Below are 27,799 nucleotides of genomic sequence, written 5' to 3'. Positions count from 1 at the left end.
GGAATCGAGAAATTAAACTGGTTAGCGAAACATTTAAGATTGATTTGATACCAGTAGAGTTAGGGAGTTTTGATGTGATAATCGGTATGGACTGGTTGAAAGAAGTGAAAGCGGAGATCGTTTGTTACAAAAATACAATTCGCATTATACGAGAAAAAGGAAAACCCTTAATGGTGTACGGAGAAAAGGGCAACACGAAGCTACATCTTATTAGTAATTTGAAGGCACAAAAACTAATAAGAAAAGGTTGCTATGCTGTTCTAGCACACGTCGAGAAAGTACAAACTGAAGAAAAGAGCATCAATGATGTTCCCATTGCAAAAGAATTTCCCGATGTATTTCCGAAAGAATTACCGGGATTACCCCCACATCGATCCGTTGAATTTCAAATAGATCTTGTACCAGGAGCTGCACCAATAGCTCGTGCTCCTTACAGACTCGCACCTAGCGAGATGAAAGAACTGCAAAGCCAATTACAAGAACTTTTAGAGCGTGGTTTCATTCGACCAAGCACATCACCGTGGGGAGCTCCTGTTTTGTTTGTCAAGAAGAAAGATGGTACATTCAGGTTGTGTATCGACTACCGAGAGTTGAACAAACTTACCATCAAGAACCGCTACCCACTACCGAGAATCGACGACTTATTTGATCAACTACAAGGCTCGTCTGTTTATTCAAAGATTGACTTACGTTCCGGGTATCATCAAATGCGGGTGAAAGAAGATGATATTCCAAAGACTGCTTTCAGAACACGTTACGGTCATTACGAGTTTATGGTCATGCCGTTTGGTTTAACTAATGCACCAGCTGTGTTCATGGACCTTATGAACCGAGTGTGTGGACCATACCTTGACAAGTTTGTCATTGTTTTCATTGATGACATACTTATTTACTCAAAGAATGACCAAGAACACGGTGAACATTTGAGAAAGGTGTTAGAAGTATTGAGGAAGGAAGAATTGTACGCTAAGTTTTCAAAGTGTGCATTTTGGTTGGAAGAAGTTCAATTCCTCGGTCACATAGTGAACAAAGAAGGTATTAAGGTGGATCCGGCAAAGATAGAAACTGTTGAAAAGTGGGAAACCCCGAAAACTCCGAAACACATACGCCAGTTTTTAGGACTAGCTGGTTACTACAGAAGGTTCATCCAAGACTTTTCCAGAATAGCAAAACCCTTGACTGCATTAACGCATAAAGGGAAGAAATTTGAATGGAATGATGAACAAGAGAAAGCGTTTCAGTTATTGAAGAAAAAGCTAACTACGGCACCTATATTGTCATTGCCTGAAGGGAATGATGATTTTGTGATTTATTGTGATGCATCAAAGCAAGGTCTCGGTTGTGTATTAATGCAACGAACGAAGGTGATTGCTTATGCATCTAGACAATTGAAGATTCACGAACAAAATTATACGACGCATGATTTGGAATTAGGCGCGGTTGTTTTTGCATTAAAGACTTGGAGGCACTACTTATATGGGGTCAAAAGTATTATATATACCGACCACAAAAGTCTTCAACACATATTTAATCAGAAACAACTGAATATGAGGCAGCGTAGGTGGATTGAATTATTGAATGATTACGACTTTGAGATTCGTTACCACCCGGGGAAGGCAAATGTGGTAGCCGATGCCTTGAGCAGGAAGGACAGAGAACCCATTCGAGTAAAATCTATGAATATAATGATTCATAATAACATTACTACTCAAATAAAGGAGGCGCAACAAGGAGTTTTAAAAGAGGGAAATTTAAAGGATGAAATACCCAAAGGATCGAAGAAGCATCTTAATATTCGGGAAGAAGGAACCCGGTATAGGGCTGAAAGGATTTGGGTACCAAAATTTGGAGATATGAGAGAAATGGTACTTAGAGAAGCTCATAAAACCAGATACTCAATACATCCTGGAACGGGGAAGATGTACAAGGATCTCAAGAAACATTTTTGGTGGCCGGGTATGAAAGCCGATGTTGCTAAATACGTAGGAGAATGTTTGACGTGTTCTAAGGTCAAAGCTGAGCATCAGAAACCATCAGGTCTACTTCAACAACCCGAAATCCCGGAATGGAAATGGGAAAACATTACCATGGATTTCATCACTAAATTGCCAAGGACTGCAAGTGGTTTTGATACTATTTGGGTAATAGTTGATCGTCTCACCAAATCAGCACACTTCCTACCAATAAGAGAAGATGACAAGATAGAGAAGTTAGCACGACTGTATTTGAAGGAAGTCGTCTCCAGACATGGAATACCAATCTCTATTATCTCTGATAGGGATGGCAGATTTATTTCAAGATTCTGGCAGACATTACAGCAAGCATTAGGAACTCGTCTAGACATGAGTACTGCCTATCATCCACAAACTGATGGGCAGAGCGAAAGGACGATACAAACGCTTGAAGACATGCTACGAGCATGTGTTATTGATTTCGGAAACAGTTGGGATCGACATCTACCGTTAGCAGAATTTTCCTACAACAACAGCTACCATTCAAGCATTGAGATGGCGCCGTTTGAAGCACTTTATGGTAGAAAGTGCAGGTCTCCGATTTGTTGGAGTGAAGTGGGGGATAGACAGATTACGGGTCCGGAGATTATACAAGAAACTACCGAGAAGATCATCCAAATTCAACAACGGTTGAAAACCGCCCAAAGTCGACAAAAGAGCTACGCTGACATTAAAAGAAAAGATATAGAATTTGAAATTGGAGAGATGGTCATGCTTAAAGTTGCACCTTGGAAAGGCGTTGTTCGATTTGGTAAACGAGGGAAATTAAATCCAAGGTATATTGGACCATTCAAGATTATTGATCGTGTCGGACCAGTAGCTTACCGACTTGAGTTACCTCAACAACTCGCGGCTGTACATAATACTTTCCACGTCTCGAATTTGAAGAAATTTTTTGCTAAAGAAGATCTCACTATTCCGTTAGATGAAATCCAAATCAACGAAAAACTTCAATTCATCGAAGAACCCGTCGAAATAATGGATCGTGAGGTTAAAAGACTTAAGCAAAACAAGATACCAATTGTTAAGGTTCGATGGAATGCTCGTAGAGGACCCGAGTTCACCTGGGAGCATGAAGATCAGATGAAAAAGAAATACCCTCATCTATTTCCAGAAGATTCGTCAACACCTTCAACAGCTTAAAATTTCGGGACGAAATTTATTTAACGGGTAGGTACTGTAGTGACCAGAACTTTTCCATGTTTATATATATTAATTGAGATTGATATTTACATGATTAAATGTTTCCAACATGTTAAGCAATCAAACTTGTTAAGACTTGATTAATTGAAATAGGTTTCATATAGACAATTGACCACCCAAGTTGACCGGTGATTCACGAACGTTAAAACTTGTAAAAACTATACGATGACATATATATGGTTATATATATAGTTAACATGTTTTTATTATAAGTATGTATCTCATTAGGTATTTTAACAATGAGTTATATACATAAAAATGAGACTATTAATTTAAGAAACTCGAAAACGATATATATAACGATTATCGTTATAACAACGTCTTACTAGGTACATATGAATCATATTAAGATATTGATACACTTGGTTAATTATGTTAAATGATAAGTAAATATATTATTAAGTGTATTAACAATGAAATACATATGTAAAAATAAGACTACTAATTTAATGATTTCGAAACGAGACATATATGTAACGATTATCGTTGTAACGACATTTAACTGTATATACATCATACTGAGATATATTATATATCATAATATCATGATAATATAACAATTTAATATCTCATTTGTTATAATAAACAATGGGTTAACAACATTCAACAAGATCGTTAACCTAAAGGTTTCAAAACAACATTTACATGTAACGACTAACGATGACTTAACGACTCAGTTAAAATGTATATACATGTAGTGTTTTAATATGTATTCATACACTTTTGAAAGACTTCAAGACACTTATCAAAATACTTCTACTTAACAAAAATTCTTACAATTACATCCTCGTTCAGTTTCATCAACAATTCTACTCGTATGCACCCGTATTCGTACTCGTACAATACACAGCTTTTAGATGTATGTACTATTGGTATATACACTCCAATGATCAGCTCTTAGCAGCCCATGTGAGTCACCTAACACATGTGGGAACCATCATTTGGCAACTAGCATGAAATATCTCATAAAATTACAAAAATATGAGTAATCATTCATGACTTATTTACATGAAAACAAAATTACATATCCTTTATATCTAATCCATACACCAACGACCAAAAACACCTACAAATACTTTCATTCTTCAATTTACTTCATCTAATTGATCTCTCTCAAGTTCTATCTTCAAGTTCTAAGTGTTCTTCATATATTTTACAAGTTCTAGTTACATAAAATCAAGAATACTTTCAAGTTTGCTAGCTCACTTCCAATCTTGTAAGGTGATCATCCAACCTCAAGAAATCTTTGTTTCTTACAGTAGGTTATCATTCTAATACAAGGTAATAATCATATTCAAACTTTGGTTCAATTTCTATAACTATAACAATCTTATTTCAAGTGATGATCTTACTTGAACTTGTTTTCGTGTCATGATTCTGCTTCAAGAACTTCGAGCCATCCAAGGATCCATTGAAGCTAGATCCATTTTTCTCTTTTCCAGTAGGTTTATCCAAGGAAATTAAGGTAGTAATGATGTTCATAACATCATTCGATTCATACATATAAAGCTATCTTATTCGAAGGTTTAAACTTGTAATCACTAGAACATAGTTTAGTTAATTCTAAACTTGTTCGCAAACAAAAGTTAATCCTTCTAACTTGACTTTTAAAATCAACTAAACACATGTTCTATATCTATATGATATGCTAACTTAATGATTTAAAACCTGGAAACACGAAAAACACCGTAAAACCGGATTTACGCCGCCGTAGTAACACCGCGGGCTGTTTTGGGTTAGTTAATTAAAAACTATGATAAACTTTGATTTAAAAGTTGTTATTCTGAGAAAATGATTTTTATTATGAACATGAAACTATATCCAAAAATTATGGTTAAACTCAAAGTGGAAGTATGTTTTCTAAAATGGTCATCTAGACGTCGTTCTTTCGACTGAAATGACTACCTTTACAAAAACGACTTGTAACTTATTTTTCCGACTATAAACCTATACTTTTTCTGTTTAGATTCATAAAATAGAGTTCAATATGAAACCATAGCAATTTGATTCACTTAAAACGGATTTAAAATGAAGAAGTTATGGGTAAAACAAGATTGGATAATTTTTCTCATTTTAGCTACGTGAAAATTGGTAACAAATCTATTCCAACCATAACTTAATCAACTTGTATTGTATATTATGTAATCTTGAGATACCATAGACACGTATACAATGTTTCGACCTATCATGTCGACACATCTATATATATTTCGGAACAACCATAGACACTCTATATGTGAATGTTGGAGTTAGCTATACAGGGTTGAGGTTGATTCCAAAATATATATAGTTTGAGTTGTGATCAATACTGAGATACGTATACACTGGGTCGTGGATTGATTCAAGATAATATTTATCAATTTATTTCTGTACATCTAACTGTGGACAACTAGTTATAGGTTACTAACGAGGACAGCTGACTTAATAAACGTAAAACATCAAAATATATTAAAAGTGTTGTAAATATATTTTGAACATACTTTGATATATATGTATATATTGTTATAGGTTCGTGAATCAACCAGTGGCCAAGTCTTACTTCCCGACGAAGTAAAAATCTGTGAAAGTGAGTTATAGTCCCACTTTTAAAATCTAATATTTTTGGGATGAGAATACATGCAGGTTTTATAAATGATTTACAAAATAGACACAAGTACGTGAAACTACATTCTATGGTTGAATTATCGAAATCGAATATGCCCCTTTTTATTAAGTCTGGTAATCTAAGAATTAGGGAATAGACACCCTAATTGACGCGAATCCTAAAGATAGATCTATCGGGCCCAACAAGCCCCATCCAAAGTACCGGATGCTTTAGTACTTCGAAATTTATATCATATCCGAAGGGTGTCCCGGAATGATGGGGATATTCTTATATATGCATCTTGTTAATGTTGGTTACCAGGTGTTCACCATATGAATGACTTTTATCTCTATGTATGGGATGTGTATTGAAATATGAAATCTTGTGGTCTATTATTATGATTTGATATATATAGGTTAAACCTATAACTCACCAACATTTTTTGTTGACGTTTTAAGCATGTTTATTCTCAGGTGATTATTAAGAGCTTCCGCTGTCGCATACTTAAATAAGGACGAGATTTGGAGTCCATGCTTGTATGATATTGTGTAAAAACTGCATTCAAGAAACTTATTTTGTTGTAACATATTTGTATTGTAAACCATTATGTAATGGTCGTGTGTAAACAGGATATTTTAGATTATCATTAGTTGATAATCTACGTAAAGCTTTTTAAACCTTTATTGATGAAATAAAGGTTATGTTTTGTTTTAAAATGAATGCAGTCTTTGAAAAACGTCTCATATAGAGGTCAAAACCTCGCAACGAAATCAATTAATATGGAACGTTTTTAATCAATAAGAACGGGACATTTCAACGGATATTTATGAGAAATGGAAATGAAATTCTTGTGGTCTATTAAAATGATGGAAATGAATGATTATGATAAACTAATGAACTCACCAACTTTTTGGTTGACACTTTAAAGCATGTTTATTCTCAGGATTGAAAGAAATATTTCGCTGTGCGTTTGGTCATTTTAAAGATATTACTTGGAGTCTTTCATGGCATATTTCGAAGAACGTTGCATTCGATTCATTGAGTTCATCAAAGATTATTATTAAGTCAATTTATAGTTGGATAGTAGATATTATTAAATGGTATGCATGCCTGTCAATTTTTGATGTAAAGAAAGTTTGACTTTTAAAAACGAATGCAATGTTTGTAAAATGTATCATATAGAGGTCAAATACCTCGCGATGAAATCAACTATTGTGAATCGTTTATAATGTATATGAACGGGTCCTTTCACATTCGGGATCTCTGAATTCCTGAAAAGCACTCTAGCTTACGAATCAGATCTTTGAGTTCTAAAAAAGCTGATGAAGCAGCGAAAACTGAATACTGTTTAAACAGTCAAAAGTTTGATAATAAAGAATTGAGCAAACCATGAAGGAGACTCTGAACAAATCACAAGGACTAAACTTGTACATAAAGAATCTTGATGATTATGTTCCTGATGAAATCTTTGGCGATTACCTTGCTCCTTAATCACTCTAAATCATCGTGAATGAATTTCTTCATCACAATTTGATTCAAAAATTCTAAGATATTATCGTATCTTTCATTATTAATATCCTTAATATTTCTGAAGGTACCTTCATAAATATTCTCGTCCAATATTAATTATCTCTCCGCGATATCAATGTTACATCAGAAAGGAAACTGTTTTAGTTTCTAAATTCTGAAGAATACGAACTTAACATATGAATGATATTGAAGTAGTGTTGAGAACTGAAGCATGAGTTAGTATAATATTATGATACTTGATCAACGTGATTATATTACAGTAAGTCATGCTGAGTTTCTAGTGGAACGTGATGATTCACATATTATAACGTCATCATGTGCCATGTTACACGACTCTTATATTCTACCTAATCACCAAACAGATCGAGAACATATCTTTCTGACAGTTCTATCTTATCTCTTGAATTCTGGTAATTTAACCAATCAAGATCGTGCTATTGCAATTTCTATCTTAGAACATTAACTCTGTTAATTCTGAAATTCATATCTACGAATTCTGGACCATTTTTTTCGCTTGAATTAAAGTCGTGATGAAAGGATCCGAAACTAATCATCCGGACGTTGTCCATATTGACTACAAACGAATTACAATAGTTGATAACATTGCGAGGTACTTGCCCTCTATATGATACATCTTACAAACGTTGCATTTATTCTTAAAAGGCAATCTATAGTTACATCCAGAATTGACATAATCGCCTGACATTTCATAATATTCAAATGACCTAAACCGCCATTTACTTAATAATAGTCTCTATGAACTTCAATGACTCGAATGCAACGCCTTATGATATAAGTCCTTAATAGCCTCAAGTAGTATCCTTAGTACGAGCTAATGCACAGCGGAAGACTTAATTCATACCTGAGAATAACATGCTTTAAAATGTCAACATAAAGTTGGTGAGATATAGGTTTAATGCCGGCAGCGATATATATATATATATATATATATATAGACCACAAGATTTCATATATAAACATTTTCATAAAAATATTCTAAGTGGTTGAGCACTTGGTAACCATACTTAACATTCAATCACGTCGCATATTCCCTTTAATATGAAATCTTACTACACCGTACCAAGTGTAGTCACAAAACGAAGTACTGTGCAACCGTTGAATACTGGTCGTCCAGTCCGGTTGGGGTTGTCAGGCCCGATAGATCTATCAACAGGATTCGCGTTTACAATACCGCTGTAAATATTAGTTACCAAGCTACAGGGAAGTATGCCAGTGGTACAACTCAACGTAGAATATATTTTTCAGTTACTTGTGTCCATATCGTAAAACATAAAATACATGTATTCTCATCCCGAAATATTTAGAGTTTAAAAGTGGGACTATATACTCACTGTTGTCTTGAAGATATAAATATTTTGACTTGGTCTTCCGGTTGATATCACGAACCTATCCATATATAATATATCAATATATTTTCATTTTTAAACAATCGTCACATATATATACTTGTTATACTTTTAATACTTTTAATAATTCCTTAGTCCGTAGTTAGCAGTCCGATGTTAGTAATTCAATTTTAATGGTTCATTTTTAGGTGTTTAATAAACCCCCAATGAAATGAATAAAACCCCCATCGTATATGTATTGGTCGAGATTAATCTTGACCCACGGTACCGGTGTTGTCAAATGACGTGTTGCGTACATAAAGTACCGGTGTTGTCAAATGACGTGTTGCGTACAATCATGGGATCTTATGATTTATCTTCTCGTATTGTTTACGGGTGATCCTGAACCATATAAAATTGAATTATGAGTACATATATATAAAATATCATGTTATCTTAGAAAGATGTGATTTATTTAATTTCTCCCAATTATTTTCGTGGCTAAACTAGTCTTGGATATCCGATTTTATTTCGGTCATAGTTTCTTCGTTACAACTCCGTTTTTGTTGATTCAACTTGCCATCTCCTTGGATCGAGTCCCTCTTTAAGACTATGAACTGTAAATACCTTAGTTTGTATTCAAAATCACACGGCATAGGTGAAACTTTAGTGAAACTTATGAAGTTAAACATTTTTGTTACAAAAATATCATTTAATGACCATTTTTCTAAAAATACCTATACTTTGAATTAAATCATGAAATTTTTATGTGTTAACATATTTATAGTAAAAATCATTTTTCCAGAAAATAAACCTCCAATTCAAAGTTTAAGATGGTTTTTAATTATCCAACCCAAAACAGTCCCCGGTTGCACTCCGACGTCGTAAAAATAGTTTGTAAGGTATTCTTTGAAAAACCAAGTTTTACCTTGTTAAATTAGCATATATTTAAGTTATATTACAGGTCTTGAAGTATTTTAAAAGTTAAGTTAGAAGGATCTATTTAGTTTGCAAACAAGTTTGAAAACTTTCAAACTATGTTCTTGTTGTTAAAATTTTATACCACAAAATAAGATAGCTATATATATATGAATCGAATAAGGTTATGAACATAGTTACTACCTCAAGTTCCTTGGACAAGGTTGCTGTAAAAGAGGAGTAAGAACCTAGAACCAAAAGGGTGATGGAAGTGGATGAAAGATTGGAAGTAAGTTTGTGTTCTTGGAAGGATTTCTTGAAGTGTTTTTGTATGGTTTTCTTATGGTGATTAAGTAAGGTTTTTGAAGCTAAATGATGGGGAAAATGCTTGTAGATGATCAAGTATGAAGTTAAGAGTATTTTGAGAGAGAAATGGGAGTGTAAGTATGAGAAAATGGGGTGAAGAAATGGTGTGCATGCATAAAAACGTTTTTAGTATATAAAGAAAAAAAATGATACCTAACTTTGTTTTCTTGCTAAATAATTCATGCTACTTGACAAATGGTTGGTTCCACATGTTTCTTAATCATTTAAGGCTGCTAAGGAGCAGATTTTTATTGGTATATACCAATAGTAAATACATCTAGAAGCTGCGTATGATACGGGTACATATACCCTAAATATACGTGTAGAAATCTTTGAGAAAACGGAACGAGGATTCAAATATAGCTATCTTTTGTGAATATACTTATATTATTTTATGTATTTAAGTCCTTAAAAGTGATTAAATACATTACTTATACGTTATATGTATAAACATTATAAGTCATAAGTATTTATATCAAATAACGTTATGTATGGTTATTGTTTTGAAAACTTAAGTTAGTAGTTTCAAAATATACTTATAACTTATTGTTATTAATACAAAATGAGATATTAAAACATCCATAAACCATGTTAAATATGTATATATACATATATATACACAAACGTATAATTATCATATGTTATATAGTTCGTGATATCATCGGTCAAACTAGACGGTCAAACGTTGTGTAAAACTCTTTTCGAAAACATAAGTCTCAACAATTTGGATTGCTTATCATGTTGGTAAGGTTTAATTTATGTAAATATTAATCTTATAAGTATAGAACGATCGAAAAAGTGCGGGTCAACTTTAGGGTTTTTGCTTATCGTGTCGGAACCATATAGAGATTAGAGTTTAAATTTGGTCGGAAATTTCCGGGTCGTTACAGTACCCATCCGTTAAAGAAATTTCGTCCTCGAAATTTGGTAGAGGTTGTCATAAATAACAATAGGAATGTTTTCATGACGAATATGAGGTAATAATGAAATTTTATCATTATTGAAAGATTTAGATAAAACGATTTGGTTATGTGAGACGCACGAGCGAAGCTATCACAAAAGAGTGAATTGAGTAAATATAGAATTGTTGTAACCGATGACGTGATTATGATCGATTTCCGGGATTTAAGGGTTTTAAAGAAAATCTTATGTAATAAGATTTAGTTTTGCGGCGATCAGGATCTTCTTTGATTTAACGCGGCAATCTGTTTTGATTTCTTTGTCGAATATTTCACTATAAATTTACCTCCTTCCCTTTCTTTCTTCCCACATCTTCTATTCTTTCTCTTTAGTTCCTACTTTAAGACATTCGCTAATATGCTCCATCCCATTCTAACCCTTGTTATATTTCTAACTTTCATATCTTTCATTCTTCTTTTTCATCTATCACCAAAAGAATCTATTCTCTTTTATCCTTTCCTTGGAATTATAATGTTTTTAATTCTCCCGTGCCTTTACGTTGCAATACGTATTGATATGCACGGTTTGTAGTTTCGGGGTTGTTGTTAGGTTTTATACCTTCCCTTATATTTCGATGTTCCTACTCCCGTCCCTTAAAATCATTGTCATCCACAGTTAATGCTCTCTCTTATTTGCTGTAGTTTATGTTCCTATTTCTATTCTGAGGTTTTGTCCCTTCATTTCTTCTTCCCGTCCTCGAGCCAAGCGAACAATGGTCCGAAATTCGTAGGTAGGAAATTTGGAATGAACCTAGCTATTGGTTTTAGAATGAAATTGTAATGGCACGATCTTGATTGGTTAAATTACTCGAATATTCCGAAAAAATAGAACTATCAAGGTGATACGTTCTAATATGTTTGGAGACTTGATAGAAGGTAAGAGCCGTGTAACATGGCACATGATGACGGTACTGTGAATCATCACATTCCATTAGAAACTTAACATGACTTACTGTAATATAATGAAGTTGATCAAGTTTCATTATATTATACTAATTCATGCATCAGTTCCCAACACTACTTTAAAACATTCATATTTTAAACTTGGAGGTTTCAAAATTTAGAAATTGACACAGTTTCTTTTATGTTGTAATGCAGATATTACGGAGAGATAAATATTCTCAGATAAGAATAGTTGTGAAAATATCTCCAGAAATATGGAGAATATGTATAACGGAAGATATGAAGATATCTTATAATATCTAAGATAAGATGATGATGAAGAATATCATCGGGAGAGGTTTAGAATAAGGGGTAGGGTTTTTACTAATGGTTTCAGCAGACACTGAATCGTTTGAATCCTTTGAAAGCAGATTCAGTTCTTGTTATTTATCCACAACCTCTTTCATACTTTGCTCAAACCGTTTTCCGGTTCCAACTCTTCTCTTTCTCTGAGTTTTATCGACACACTGTGCTTCATCATCAAACTTTTGACTGTTTAAAATCGTTTACAATTTTCGCTGCTTCATCAGCATTTAAAGAACTACTTCATAATTCAGGGTGTTTTTCAGAAACTTCACCTTCGGAGTATGAAATCCTTAGGAATAGACGTTATAGGTATGACTGAGAAGTTTTGCGAGATTTTTAAAATACTAATTGCGGATTCTGCCAAAAAGATGACAAGCTGCTGGTACATGATGTCGTGGAATATGAAAGGTTCTCCGGTAACAATGGTGAAAGGACAAGGTATATATATCGAGGTTATAATAAGAGTGGTCCTACTGAGAAATCAAAGTGGAGCTGTGACAAAATTGACTTATATTGAAAAGAGAAATGTAAGGTTGTTTTTGCCAATGAATGATAAGGAATTTGACGCGGATAAGTTTTAACGATAACTTCGGTTTTGAAAGTTTCAGGTGTATAACTGTATGCATAAATCTTTCTTCCGTAAACGAGGCGCGGCTGGTTCAACTTCTCGATTGAAGTGTTTTCAAGAATCATGAAAGATTTGAACGAGGATTATAATTGTCGAAGTACAAATGAGGTTTAGGATGAAATCAAATGGCAAACTTGAAGAATTATTTAGTTTCATATGTTATAATCAATATTTTAATTTAATTCATTTTAATTGTCCAAAGTTAGCAGTCCAATAGTCCGATGGTTCAATGATTCATATATAATTTAATATATAATATTCGAATTAAATAATACGTATCGTGACCCGTATACCGGTCTCGGTGTCGATCACAACTCAAAGTATATATATATTTTGAAATCAACTCCGACCCTGTATAGCCAACTCCCGCCTTCACATATAGAGTGTCTACGGTTGTTCCGAAATATATATATAGATGGGTCGATATGATAAGTCGAAACCTTGCATACGTGTCCCGTTATTTAAAGTGCGTAAAAGTAAATAACAGAAATTAAATGATGATAAATAAAATTGCGAGAATGTAAATTGCGATAAATTAAATGTTAATCAGTTAACTGGGAACAGTTAGCCGGAACAGTTAGCGTGAAATCCTATCACAATTTCAATTAATTAATTCGTTTGTTTCTAACACTTTTTATTTTTGTCCAATGTTTTCTTCATTATGCCACTTGTTGGATTCTGATAGATCAAAATCCAAATATGAAATTTGAATAGAAATGGTTATTCTGTGGTGAACGGATACGTATATCGGTAGTTGTAAGTAGGATAGTAAATGACCGTTGAATCAGATTTAGAGAATGTACAACGTAACTTATTAATGTGAATTCTAAATATTCCTCGGGTACTACCCACCCGTTAAAATATTTTCATCATTAACAGTTTGTACGAAAGAATTTTTAATTACAATCTTTATAAAAATATACTTGCATATATATTTTCTTCAGATGTAATCATAGATTCAATGAGTCAATGAAGTATTAAACTCATTTGATTTATCGTTAATACTAGATTACATAACTTCTAAAGCATTAGAGATTACATAATCGCCAGGTCGAACGAAGATAAATGAGGTAAAACGATACGTAAAGCGAAGATAATCGATGTAGAACGATATTTAGAACGAAGATCATACTCGAAGTTCCGATGAGGTTTTTGAGGTATGTGATGTTGATATCCGAGATACAGTTTGTGATGTTGAGATTTTGGGGGTGACAAGAGTATTGTCGGCGTTGTTGATAGTGATACAGATTATGCTGCTGGTGCTGCTGCTGGTGTTTGTAACCTTCGCACCGTATTTTCTAAAGCCACTACCCGAGCGCGAAGCTCGTTGACTTCTTCTATTATACCGGGATGATTGACAGTTGGAATGAGCGAACGAACAAGATTCGAAATATGAGATAGTATGTAGTCATGACGAGATACTCTAGAAATGAGCGAGAAAATGGTGTTTCGAATAGGTTCGCCGGTAAGTGCTTCAGGTTCATCGTTAAGAGGACAATTTGGTGGATGGAATGGATCACCTTCTTCTTGCCTCCAGAAATTTAGTATATTACGAACCCATCCCCAATTCATCCAGAATAGATGATGGGAAATTGGTTGATCCATTCCGGTAACGCTGTTCTCGGAGCTCGAATGGAAATCCATATCGGCGAAGCTATCGAAGTCGGAGGAATTTGAGCTGGATGAAGAATCCATCTTGTATGGTCGGAGAAATGAATTTTTGGTTTGGAATAGATTATAGGAGTTGGGTTTGGTACTCTTCAATACATAATTTACATATGTATATATAATATCAAAATCCCATGAATTACGGAGAATCTTTGAAATACGTCAGGCAATGTCTATAGTAACAGATACGCTAGGATATGAATTTTGTCTATACACTATCGATGCACTAAATGCAGTAAGACGTGTCTAGACTTAAGAATGATAAGCAGGCAGTTCCCTAAGGATGATAAGCAGATGATTTCCGACTAGGATTGATAAGCAAAACTTTTGACAGGCAGACACGGTCAAAGTCCAGACTCACTTAATGTATCCTAACAACTACTAGTTAGACACACTAATGCAAGGCCTGGTTCCCTAAGACCAACGCTCTGATACCAACTGAAAGGATCCGAAACTAATCATCCGGACGTTGTCCATATTGACTACAAACGAATTACAATAGTTGATAACATTGCGAGGTACTTGCCCTCTATATGATACATCTTACAAACGTTGCATTTATTCTTAAAAGGCAATCTATAGTTACATCCAGAATTGACATAATCGCCTGACATTTCATAATATTCAAATGACCTAAACCGCCATTTACTTAATAATAGTCTCTATGAACTTCAATGACTCGAATGCAACGCCTTATGATATAAGTCCTTAATAGCCTCAAGTAGTATCCTTAGTACGAGCTAATGCACAGCGGAAGACTTAATTCATACCTGAGAATAACATGCTTTAAAATGTCAACATAAAGTTGGTGAGATATAGGTTTAATGCCGGCAGCGATATATATATATATATATATATATATATATATATATAGACCACAAGATTTCATATATAAACATTTTCATAAAAATATTCTAAGTGGTTGAGCACTTGGTAACCATACTTAACATTCAATCACGTCGCATATTCCCTTTAATATGAAATCTTACTACACCGTACCAAGTGTAGTCACAAAACGAAGTACTGTGCAACCGTTGAATACTGGTCGTCCAGTCCGGTTGGGGTTGTCAGGCCCGATAGATCTATCAACAGGATTCGCGTTTACAATACCGCTGTAAATATTAGTTACCAAGCTACAGGGAAGTATGCCAGTGGTACAACTCAACGTAGAATATATTTTTCAGTTACTTGTGTCCATATCGTAAAACAAAAAATACATGTATTCTCATCCCGAAATATTTAGAGTTTAAAAGTGGGACTATATACTCACTGTTGTCTTGAAGATATAAATATTTTGACTTGGTCTTCCGGTTGATATCACGAACCTATCCATATATAATATATCATTATATTTTCATTTTTAAACAATCGTCACATATATATACTAGTTATACTTTTAATACTTTTAATAATTCCTTAGTCCGTAGTTAGCAGTCCGATGTTAGTAATTCAATTTTAATGGTTCATTTTTAGGTGTTTAATAAACCCCCAATGAAATGAATAAAACCCCCATCGTATATGTATTGGTCGAGATTAATCTTGACCCACGGTACCGGTGTTGTCAAATGACGTGTTGCGTACATAAAGTACCGGTGTTGTCAAATGACGTGTTGCGTACAATCATGGGATCTTATGATTTATCTTCTCGTATTGTTTACGGGTGATCCTGAACCATATAAAATTGAATTATGAGTACATATATATAAAATATCATGTTATCTTAGAAAGATGTGATTTATTTAATTTCTCCCAATTATTTTCGTGGCTAAACTAGTCTTGGATATCCGATTTTATTTCGGTCATAGTTTCTTCGTTACAACTCCGTTTTTGTTGATTCAACTTGCCATCTCCTTGGATCGAGTCCCTCTTTAAGACTATGAACTGTAAATACCTTAGTTTGTATTCAAAATCACACGGCATAGGTGAAACTTTAGTGAAACTTATGAAGTTAAACATTTTTGTTACAAAAATATCATTTAATGACCATTTTTCTAAAAATACCTATACTTTGAATTAAATCATGAAATTTTTATGTGTTAACATATTTATAGTAAAAATCATTTTTCCAGAAAATAAACCTCCAATTCAAAGTTTAAGATGGTTTTTAATTATCCAACCCAAAACAGTCCCCGGTTGCACTCCGACGTCGTAAAAATAGTTTTTAAGGTATTCTTTGAAAAACCAAGTTTTACCTTGTTAAATTAGCATATATTTAAGTTATATTACAGGTCTTGAAGTATTTTAAAAGTTAAGTTAGAAGGATCTATTTAGTTTGCAAACAAGTTTGAAAACTTTCAAACTATGTTCTTGCTGTTAAAATTTTATACCACAAAATAAGATAGCTATATATATATGAATCGAATAAGGTTATGAACATAGTTACTACCTCAAGTTCCTTGGACAAGGTTGCTGTAAAAGAGGAGTAAGAACCTAGAACCAAAAGGGTGATGGAAGTGGATGAAATATTGGAAGTAAGTTTGTGTTCTTGGAAGGATTTCTTGAAGTGTTTTTGTATGGTTTTCTTATGGTGATTAAGTAAGGTTTTTGAAGCTAAATGATGGGGAAAATGCTTGTAGATGATCAAGTATGAAGTTAAGAGTATTTTGAGAGAGAAATGGGAGTGTAAGTATGAGAAAATGGGGTGAAGAAATGGTGTGCATGCATAAAAACGTTTTTAGTATATAAAGAAAAAAAATGATACCTAACTTTGTTTTCTTGCTAAATAATTCATGCTACTTGACAAATGGTTGGTTCCACATGTTTCTTAATCATTTAAGGCTGCTAAGGAGCAGATTTTTATTGGTATATACCAATAGTAAATACATCTAGAAGTTGCGTATGATACGGGTACATATACCCTAAATATACGTGTAGAAATCTTTGAGAAAACGGAACGAGGATTCAAATATAGCTATCTTTTGTGAATATACTTATATTGTTTTATGTATTTAAGTCCTTAAAAGTGATTAAATACATTACTTATACGTTATATGTATAAACATTATAAGTCATAAGTATTTATATCAAATAACGTTATGTATGGTTATTGTTTTGAAAACTTAAGTTAGTAGTTTCAAAATATACTTATAACTTATTGTTATTAATACAAAATGAGATATTAAAACATCCATAAACCATGTTAAATATGTATATATACATATATATACACAAACGTATAATTATCATATGTTATATAGTTCGTGATATCATCGGTCAAACTAGACGGTCAAACGTTGTGTAAAACTCTTTTCGAAAACATAAGTCTCAACAATTTGGATTGCTTATCATGTTGGTAAGGTTTAATTTATGTAAATATTAATCTTATAAGTATAGAACGATCGAAAAAGTGCGGGTCAACTTTAGGGTTTTTGCTTATCGTGTCGGAACCATATAGAGATTAGAGTTTAAATTTGGTCGGAAATTTCCGGGTCGTTACACGTGAAGAGAAAACAAAAAGGATGGGACTCCAAAATATAAAGGAAAAGAAGGGAGTAGATTTATAGTGAAATTTCCGACAGAGCTTCAAAACAGATTATCGCATTTAACCAAAGATGATCCTAATTTACTTAACTATGGAAGAACCAAATCTTATTACGAAGATTTTCTCTAAATCTCCTGAATTCCGAAAATCAACCATGACTACGTCACCAGTGAAGACGAACCTGCAGTTATTCATTTCACTCTTTTGCAATAGTTTCATTCGTACTCTTCACATAATCGAGTTGTTTTATCTATATTACTCAATGATGATAAAACTCTAATTTTCAGCTTGTATGCGTCATGAAAACATACTTATTGTTAGCCATGACCATCCCAATCAAATTTCGGGACAAAATTTCTTTAACGGGTAGGTACTGTGACGACCCGGAAATTTTCGACCAATTTTAAACTTTATCTTTATATGATTTCGATACGATAAGCAAAGTATGTAATGTTGAGTCTAGAAAATTTTGGAACGATGTTCATATATTTATTTGACCTTCGACTACTCTCGACGATTCACGAACAATTAATTGTAAATAGATATGTGTGTATGTATATATAAATAATAATTCGAAATATAATTTAAAGTATTATATGTTGTTGTTATTAAAAATTAATAAAATAAAAATAGGATATTATAATAATTATTATTTAAAATATATTTCTTTATATAAATAAAGTATATTAAAAATAAATATTAAATGATTGTAATACTCGTTTGATATTCCGATTGATTGTAAGCCAGTTAAATTTGAATTTATATGATTTTAAATAAACGGTGATCCGAAAATGAGTTCTATAAATTTTAGGCTTACTAAAAATGTATTTAGGATCTAGTTATTAAATTTTAAAACTTTTTATATTTTACCCAGAAATGAGAGGGACAGTTGATGTAATTTTCATTTAAAAAATTAAGGATCGAATTTTATACCATAATGACCAAAATAAATAAAGATAGTTAATTTAAAATTTTGGAATTTTTAGGAACACTTTTATATTTTAACTGTTTAGCAATGGACATGATATAGTACTCCGTAAAACCGTCGGTGGAAATAGGGAGATTGTAATGTGTTATCACACGTTTTTGTTAAAGGTTTCTTATTATATTATTAATTTTAATAATTCATTATATTAAACATCTAGATTATATAGATACATATATACATATATATCATATTAGAATCACACATTGCATTCCCTCTCATTCTCCATTAACATCTCTCTCTCCTATTTTAATAACTGAGAACCGTCACCACAATTACCATCTTCAACCTCTAGAACGTCACCACTCTCTTCTTCATCAACAACCACCACTTCAAACCCCTCACCCAAACCATCTAATTGGTCTTCTTCAGCTGCACTCACGAACACCCAACACCGAATCATAATCTTGAACTCGCTGCTACTAAACATTATGTTTTTCTACTTTTACTTCCGGTCGAACCCAACACCACTCTCACCATCTTTTCCAAGCTCGTGTTTATATTTCTGCTACTTTCCAGCTAATTGAACATTTGTTTTCTGTTCCTACTTGAATCACGAAACCACTAATCACCCCAAGTCACCTCCTTATCTCTCGTTCTCTCTCTCTTATTTGTAACCAAGAACCACCATGGTTCCACACCATCTTCAAGACTCGATACCATCTTCATCCACAGCATCACCATAATTGTTTCCTTGCTTTATTATGAACCACCACCAAACACCACCTCCTTCAACCCACTAACTTGCAACGGTTACGAGTCCACTTATATTTCTGGTTTCGGTTGCTGTAAGTAGCAGTATTACTCCAAATTAACAAGTATCATCTTCATTAAATCATCTTTCTGTTTTTTCTTCATGATTCTACCAAAGCAATCATCGAAACCCTTCTGTTACACGAAACCCAAACCAAACCCACTTAGACTGTTTTAAATTTGGTGCTCGTTCCAGTTTCTTCTTTCTGCTTTCGTTCGAACAACGAAACAACCATCAACCACAACCGATTCTACTGTTTCGCTGCTGCATTTGTTCCTCTTCTTCTATTCAAACGAAACTGCAGCTGCAATTTATATTTTTATTTTATTTTTCTCTTTAAGCTATGAACGAAGAAATTAAAAAGGTGATGATGAATAGAATAATAAAGACGATGATGGTGAGTGTTTGTAATAATAACGAATAAGTATGATTATATGAATTGAATGATGATGGAAAGAAAAGGATGATGGCTGCTGCGTAATCTTTTTCTGTTATAATCATAACAACACCACCGACAGTTCCCTTCCAAATGAGCTAGGTCGTTCCAATATGTAGTCTTGGGCTACTAAATCGGAGTGGACTATTAAGTTATTGGGCTGTTAATGGACTATCTTTCGTTGGGCTACTATTGGACTAGCAGGAACCCAACAACTTTTGTTTTGTTAATCATTGTTCAAACCAAACTGCAAACAAACCTGGTAATATTCGATTCCTGTTGCTGCTACAACTGCCTGTTTCGCTACTTGAACTACTGCAATATATATTTTTTTTAACAAACGGATGATGATGATGATGATGATGATGTATATAGATGATGAAGATGTTGATCGACTGTGATATAGTAATTATGATATATAAAATCGATTATGAAGATGATGATATTGTAAATTTTTTTGATGATGATGATGAAAATCATAAATAGATCGATGATGATAGTATGTAGAGGACACTGTGATGATGATTATAATTGTATGGGTGAAATCATGATAAGGATTTTAGGATGATGAAGATGATAGATGATAGAAGATAGATGAGATTGATGGTTAAAATAATTTAAATTGGGGATTAATTCAAGAAACAAATGAACGGCTCAATGGTTAGGCGTGTGTATGGTATTCGAGAGGTCACGGGTTCGAGCCCGGATTCGGGCGTTTTCTTTTTAGAAAGGCTTTTGAGGTAGTCTTCAATTTTAAAAAAATTAATGTTATTACTATTATTATTATTATTATTATTATTATTATTATTATTATTATTATTATTATTATTTATATTATTGTTATTATTGGTATTAAAATAATAATTGTTAGTATTATCATTATTGTTAGTAATATTATTAAGTATGATGAACCTTAAGATTATTATTATGGTTATCATTATTAATTATTGTTATTATTACAAGTATTATAATTATTAACACAATTATTAATACTAATATATGTAGTACCATTATTATTGTTATTATTTGGATTATTATTAGTGTTATGATGAAAATAATAATAGTTACTAACATTTTAAATTTTAGTATTAGTATTATTTTGGAATTATTAATATTAATAAAAGTATTATTATCAAGATTACTATAAGTAATAAGATTGTTACAATTATTATGACTAAATATTAAGTACTAACATCAAAAAGTATTATTTTCATTATCATTATTATTAAATTTTTCATTTTATTAAAAACTACTTTATTATCATTATTATAAGATTTATTATTAAACTAGCATTATTACCAACAATAAAATCATTAATTGTAGTATCACTATTATTAATATTAACATTATTATTATTTCTATCATTACTAGTATTATTTTAGTATTACAATTACTACTTTTAACAAATCAATGATATATATATATATAAATATATTTCTTATATATAACATAACAAAAATTAATATTTTATTTATTTAAAATATATAAAATGAATAAATAATGAAACATATAAGTTATTTATATAAAAATTATGTCACTAATAATCATATATATATTTGTTCGATTACGATTATATGTGTTAATATATATACAAATGATATAGGTTCGTGAATCCAAGACCAACCCTGCATTGTTCAATGTCGTCATATGTATTTTTACTACAAAATACAGTATTGTGAGTTTCATTTGCTCCCTTTTTAAATGTTTTTGCAATATATATTTTTGGGACTGAGAATACATGCGCTGCTTTTAAAAATGTTTTACGAAATAGACACAAGTAATCGAAACTACATTATATGGTTGAATGATCGAAGCGGAATATGCCCCTTTTGCTTGGTAGCCTAAGAATTAGTAAACCGATCTACTAATTGACGCGAATCCTAAAGATAGATCTATTGGGCCTAACAAACCCCATCCAAAGTACCGGATGCTTTAGTACTTCGAATTCGTTTTTATCATGTCCGATGGATGTCCCGGAATGATAGGGGATATTCTTATATGCATCTTGTTAATGTCGGTTACCAGGTGTTCAATCCATATGAATGATTTTTGTCTCTATGCATGGGACGTATATTTATGAGAAATGGAAATGAAAATCTTGTGGTCTATTAAAATAATGAAAATGATCGATTATGATAAACTAATGAATTCACCAACCTTTTGGTTGACACTTTATATCATGTTTATTCTCATGTATGAAAGAAATCTTCCGCTGTGCATTAACTCTTTTTAAGGATATTACTTGGAGTCATTCATGGAATTTTTCGAAAGACGTTGCATTCGAGTCGTTGAGTTCATCAAGATTATTATTAAGTCAATTATAGTTGGTTGTATTATGAAATGGTACGCATGTTGTCAACTTTCGATGTAAAGAAAGTTTGTCTTTTAAAAACGAATGCAATGTTTGTAAAATGTATCATATAGAGGTCAAGTACCTCGCGATGTAATCAACTATTGTGAATCGTTTATAATCGATATGAACGGGTCCTTTCATTTTTCGTGTCACAGATTATAATCCAAACTTGAATTACAAGTCTGTATGGGTTCCTATGTCAAAGACTAAGAAAGTAGCAAACCAAAACAAGAAATCTGCTAGTCGACCTAGGAAGTCATCACATGTATTTCAATTTTCTTCTGTGAACAAAACATCTACTTGGAATAAATTGTGTGTTAAGACTTCTGATGATCATGTAAAACTTGATATTGCTTATGATGCTTCATGTAATGTGCTTTTAAATGATACTTTAACGTCTAAATTGCATGATGCATTACGTGATACATTTATTTGCGATCCAAAGTTTGTTGCTGGTACTAACCTTAGAGGACCCAAGAAACTTTGGGTACCTAAACTCTAGGAAACTTAAAGTTTACATGGTTTCAACGTTTGTGTTTGATATATCAACTCCGGTTGTTCTCGGCACATGACGGGCGATAAATCCTTGCTTGTCAATTATGTTGACAAATTCCTAGGAACGGTTACATTTGGAAATGATGAGATTGCAGCGATAACGGGTTATGGAGAATATGTGAAAAATGGCATAACAATCAAAAAGGGTCTCGTATGTTGCGGGTTTGGGGTGCAGTTTGTCTAGTGTCAGTCAATTCTGCGATGGAGATCTTAAAGTTCTATTCAAACGTCGTCAATGCTCTGTGCAATCCACCGACGGGAGTGATCTTCTTGTTGGTAAACGTTGTGCTTCACTATATACTATTGACCTCAATGATGCACCAATACATGGAAACATGTGTTTGGCTACTCGTTCCACAAAAGAAAATTCGTGGTAATGGCATCACCGGATGTCACACCTAAATTACAAGGGTATCAATCGAATGGACTCTAAAGACTTAGTTGATGGTATTCCTAGCTTTCAATATGATAAGCATCATGTGTGTCCATCATGTGCAATGGGAAAGCTGAAACGGACTAATCATCCGCTTAAGCAAGTCCCAATACTTCAATGTCTTTGCACTTATTGCATATGGACTTATGTGGACCCATGAGGGTTTCTAGCCTCGGTGGCCGGAAACATGTGCTTGTCATTGTAGATGACTATACTCGATATACATGGATTTTTCTTTTGAGGACCAAATCTGAAACCCGCGCCATTATCATTGAGTTCATCAAGAAAACTTAACAAACATGTTAAGAGCATCAGAACTGATAATGGGACGGAATTTAAAAAATGACCTGCTTGATAGTTATTTGAAAGACAGAGGCCTTGAACATCAATTATCTGCTACACGAACCCCCCAACAAAATGGAGTAGTCAAACGACGCAATCGTACGTTGTGCGAGGCAGCTCGAACGATGCTTGCCTACTCCAAACTACCTCCGAAAATGTGGGGGGAGGCCATTTCAACTGCTTGTTATACCCAAAATCGATGTATCATAAATAAACGTTTTGATAAGACTCCTTATGAGTTGCTATATGGTAGACGCCTGAATGTCAAATATTTCCGTGTATTTGGTTGCACTACAACAAAAGTGGGAATATAGGACCTTTTTTCTGGGACCTAGTAAAATAAGGTCGTAAAAGCTACTTAGATAGGACCAGACGATATTTAGGGTTCCATTATCATGTACTCTTTTAGAGTGGGTCCTAAAGAGCTCTTTTCTGGGATACATTATTTTTTTAGGTCCTATTATCAAATATTTTCATATGACACTTAGAATGTGGATCCTAATAGAGGAGCTTATAAGGCATTTATTCGTTAGTGTCTCATTATGTATTTATGTAATAGGACACTTGTTATAAACGTCATATAAAATATACGCTTAGAGGGCATTTATTTCAGAGAGTCTTATTATATTGTAGCGTAATAGGACATTTTGTACATATGTCCTATAAATGTATGTTATTAGGACCAATTAGCATTGGGGGTTCTAATTATCATAATAGTAAATATGATATAATAGGACATTTAAATTGTGTACCATATAAAGGGACTTTATAAGACATTTAAATGTGTGTGTCTTATTATTTAGTAGAGTAATAGGACACATGATATGAAAGTCATATGAAAGATACTCTTTATAAGACATTTATTTGTGTGAGTCGTATTATAGTAGATATAATAGGACACTTAAATTCTTTAATAGGACATTTTTAGTGTTTGAGGTCATAATTATCATATGATTTCATAGGACACTTTAATTGTGAATCACCAAATGTTTCATTATAAGACATTTAACGGTTTAGTGTCGCATTATGTGCAAATTCAATAGGACACTTTATATAAAAGTCATATGCAATAAACTATCATATGACATTTATTTGTCCTAATCGTATTATATATTTAGCTAATAGAACATGTAATACTTATGTCGTATCATTGTCAATTTTTAGGACACTTTCAGTTTTTGGGGTCATAATTATCATATGATTTCATATGACACTTTAATAGTGAATCATAAAATGGTACTTTATAAGACATTTAACGGTTTAATGTCGTATTGTATGTTAATTTAATAGGACATTTTGTATTAAAGTCATATGAAATAAACTATAACAGGACATTTATTTGTCCTAGTCATATTATATATTTAGCTAATAGGACATATAATACTTATGTAGTATCATTGTCAATTTTTAGGATAGTTTTAGTTTTTGGGATCATAATTATCATATGATTTCATAGGACACTTTAATTTTGAATAATAAAATGGTACTTTATAAGACATTTAGCAGTTTAGTGTCGTATTATGTGTTAATTTAATAGGACACTTTATATTAAAGTCATATGAAATAAACTATAATAGGACATTTATTTGTCCTAGTCCTATTATATTATTAGGCTAATAGGACATGTAATACTTGTGTCGTATCATTGTCACTCTTTAGGACACTTTTAGTTTTTGGGGTAAAAATTATCTTATAATTTCATAGGACACTTTGATTGTGAATGATAAAATGGAAATTCAAAGTTTGTTACCCGGACCGGATGGAGTATATTTTAAGCTCCTTAGCTATATCAAAAAAGCTTTCGTATGTAAGTTTTTTATAAGTAAAAGATACTATCTTATCCATAATAGGGATTTCCTAATAACCGTCTACCATTTTATATATCACAGATTCAAATTCTTGTCTTCTCATCTTTCGTTACAGAGGCTCTAACTGTGCTCTGTGGGTTTTCGGGATTTTCCCAGCATAAAATATCTTCACTTAGTCCATTGGATCTTCAAGCCGGGAAAACAATACACTATCAAGCATAACACACACAGAGACATACAAGTACACTCCATACACAACTTTACACACAGAGACATGCAAGTGCGGTCCATACACAAGTAACACAACTTTACTAATGTAGATACCATAAAATGTAACTTTCAAGGGACCCGATCTAAGAATATGGTCATTTGGTGGTTGCTATGGGGTTACAAGTTTGTTTTTTTACATCGATTTGGTTGGTTCATTTCCTCGGTAGTGATATTTTCTTTAATCAGTAGGACTTGACCCATGTTTGATGTTTGCTTTGTGATTATCTAGGTTTGCGGGTGTAGTTTGCGGTGAAACTTTAAAATATATAATTCATGCAGCCAGTAACCTATGTTGATTGTCATATGCACCATATAAATCATGAATTGATCATCTGTCAGTTTTACATTCTTAAAATCATTTGTCAGTATATCTAATGTTGTTTAAGTGGGATTTCGTTAATACACGGGTAACCGTCCCATTTAGGCTACCCGGGATATCGAGTATTTTTACTTGGCCTTGATGGTTATCCAATGACTGTCTCTGACCCACTGGGATTTGGTCAATAGTAACATCAATATATCCATAATCGACAGATACACATAATATAACAATAACAATACATGAGTTTTAAGTATGATAATTTGATAATAGCATAAATCTAACCAACGACTATTAATACAGAGTACAAACCAACCTGTGAGGATAAAATTGGTATTTGGACACATTCTTTCTTCCACGATGTAAGGTAAATTGGTATCTGGCCATTCATTCTTCAACCAGAATCCTCAAAAGTGTCCTACATTCTTCCAGCAACCATGTGAGGTTAAATTGGTATATGGTATTTAATCACAACTTCTTGGGTAATTCATGTTTTAGCTAATTTTATTTATTTTCCCATTAGAGAGAAAAAAAAAAAAGATAGCCCGAATCAAATCATTTACTAAGTTAGTTGAAATCTTCACCTTTACAAACTGCTAAAATGGTAACCCTAAAGCTTAAGTGAATCTCGACGTTAATGCAAAGAGCTTGAAGGACCACGTAGTTTTACCTTAACAGCTTCATAAGCAGCCTTGCAGGCAACATCGGCAGCCTCAACATCACTAGTATGCCCAACCATGTCACCATTTGGTATGTGAACACATGTACCTAAAATCACATTGAATTAAATGCTTAAAATTATTATATATTTAAACTAAAGATATTTATTTAACGTACAAAGGCAAATTATGAGTTATCTGGTTGAATCTACCAGCCTACCACTAAGGATAGCATTACAGGTCTTCTCTCCGATCTCCAAAGCTTTCATTTTTGGTTGAACATTGAGGGTAATTCCACTGTCACTAGGAAATTCAACATATTCTTCCCACTCTGAATTACAATATCCAGCTCGGTTTCCATTCCAAAAAAATGTGACATCACCGAATTTGACAGTCTCACTGTGGTACAGACAAAAACAAAGGTGGTTAGGTTTAAGTAGGAACCACCAATGAAAAATCATCAAATGTCATGTTACCTACCAAGATAAGAAGATGATAATCATGTATCGACAACCTTATGAATCTGAACATATTGACTCTAATATAGTCAAAAATGAAGGCAGACAAATTATTGATCAGTAAAGTTACCATTCATTTTGGGTTCCTATTCGATTTCATCAGCCAAAGCTTTTGCAACTTCGTAATTAACATATTTACATTCATCGTCGTCATCAGCAAAGTTTGAGCGATACAATCTGTGGTAATTTCAACAATATAGAGAAAACAACTACATGATTAAAATTAGTGCAAACTATGAACCAAACCTTATATACACAAAGCATGAAAAATAATTCTTAAACAAACAATTAAATGCATAACAAATTTGATCAAAAAAAAGTACCTAGGGTTTGAAGATGAATGATAAAAGTTGAAGTAATCAGTCCAATTGAATCTGGATCTGTGAAATTATAAGCATCGGGTAGAGCTACATAATCATCTAAA

The 27,799-nt window shown here is 32.8% G+C and overlaps 1 protein-coding gene across 5 annotated transcripts in view; it reads right to left on the bottom strand.

The window, feature by feature from the left end:
- Positions 1-27,549, bottom strand: part of LOC139851669 (2,3-bisphosphoglycerate-independent phosphoglycerate mutase 1-like) — a 264,006-nt gene extending 236,457 nt beyond the window's left edge. The window contains exons 1-4 of one of the 5 annotated variants that reach the window (XR_011760682.1): positions 27,338-27,429; positions 27,078-27,256; positions 26,869-26,966; positions 26,515-26,616 (exon numbers count right to left, since the gene is read on the bottom strand). Coding sequence is in view for 2 of the 5 variants with exons in the window: in XM_071840766.1 (XP_071696867.1) it covers positions 26,833-26,966; positions 27,078-27,256; positions 27,338-27,360 (336 nt within the window). In the remaining 3 variants the exon portion in view is untranslated. The other 4 variants (XR_011760684.1, XR_011760683.1, XM_071840767.1 and 1 more) reach the window with 4 other exon arrangements.
- Between the last annotated feature and the right edge of the window lie 250 nt (positions 27,550-27,799).

This window comes from Rutidosis leptorrhynchoides, chromosome 6, assembly GCF_046630445.1.
Source record: "Rutidosis leptorrhynchoides isolate AG116_Rl617_1_P2 chromosome 6, CSIRO_AGI_Rlap_v1, whole genome shotgun sequence".
NCBI lineage: Eukaryota > Viridiplantae > Streptophyta > Magnoliopsida > Asterales > Asteraceae > Rutidosis > Rutidosis leptorrhynchoides.
This window is presented reverse-complemented; position numbering and strand designations above follow the sequence as displayed.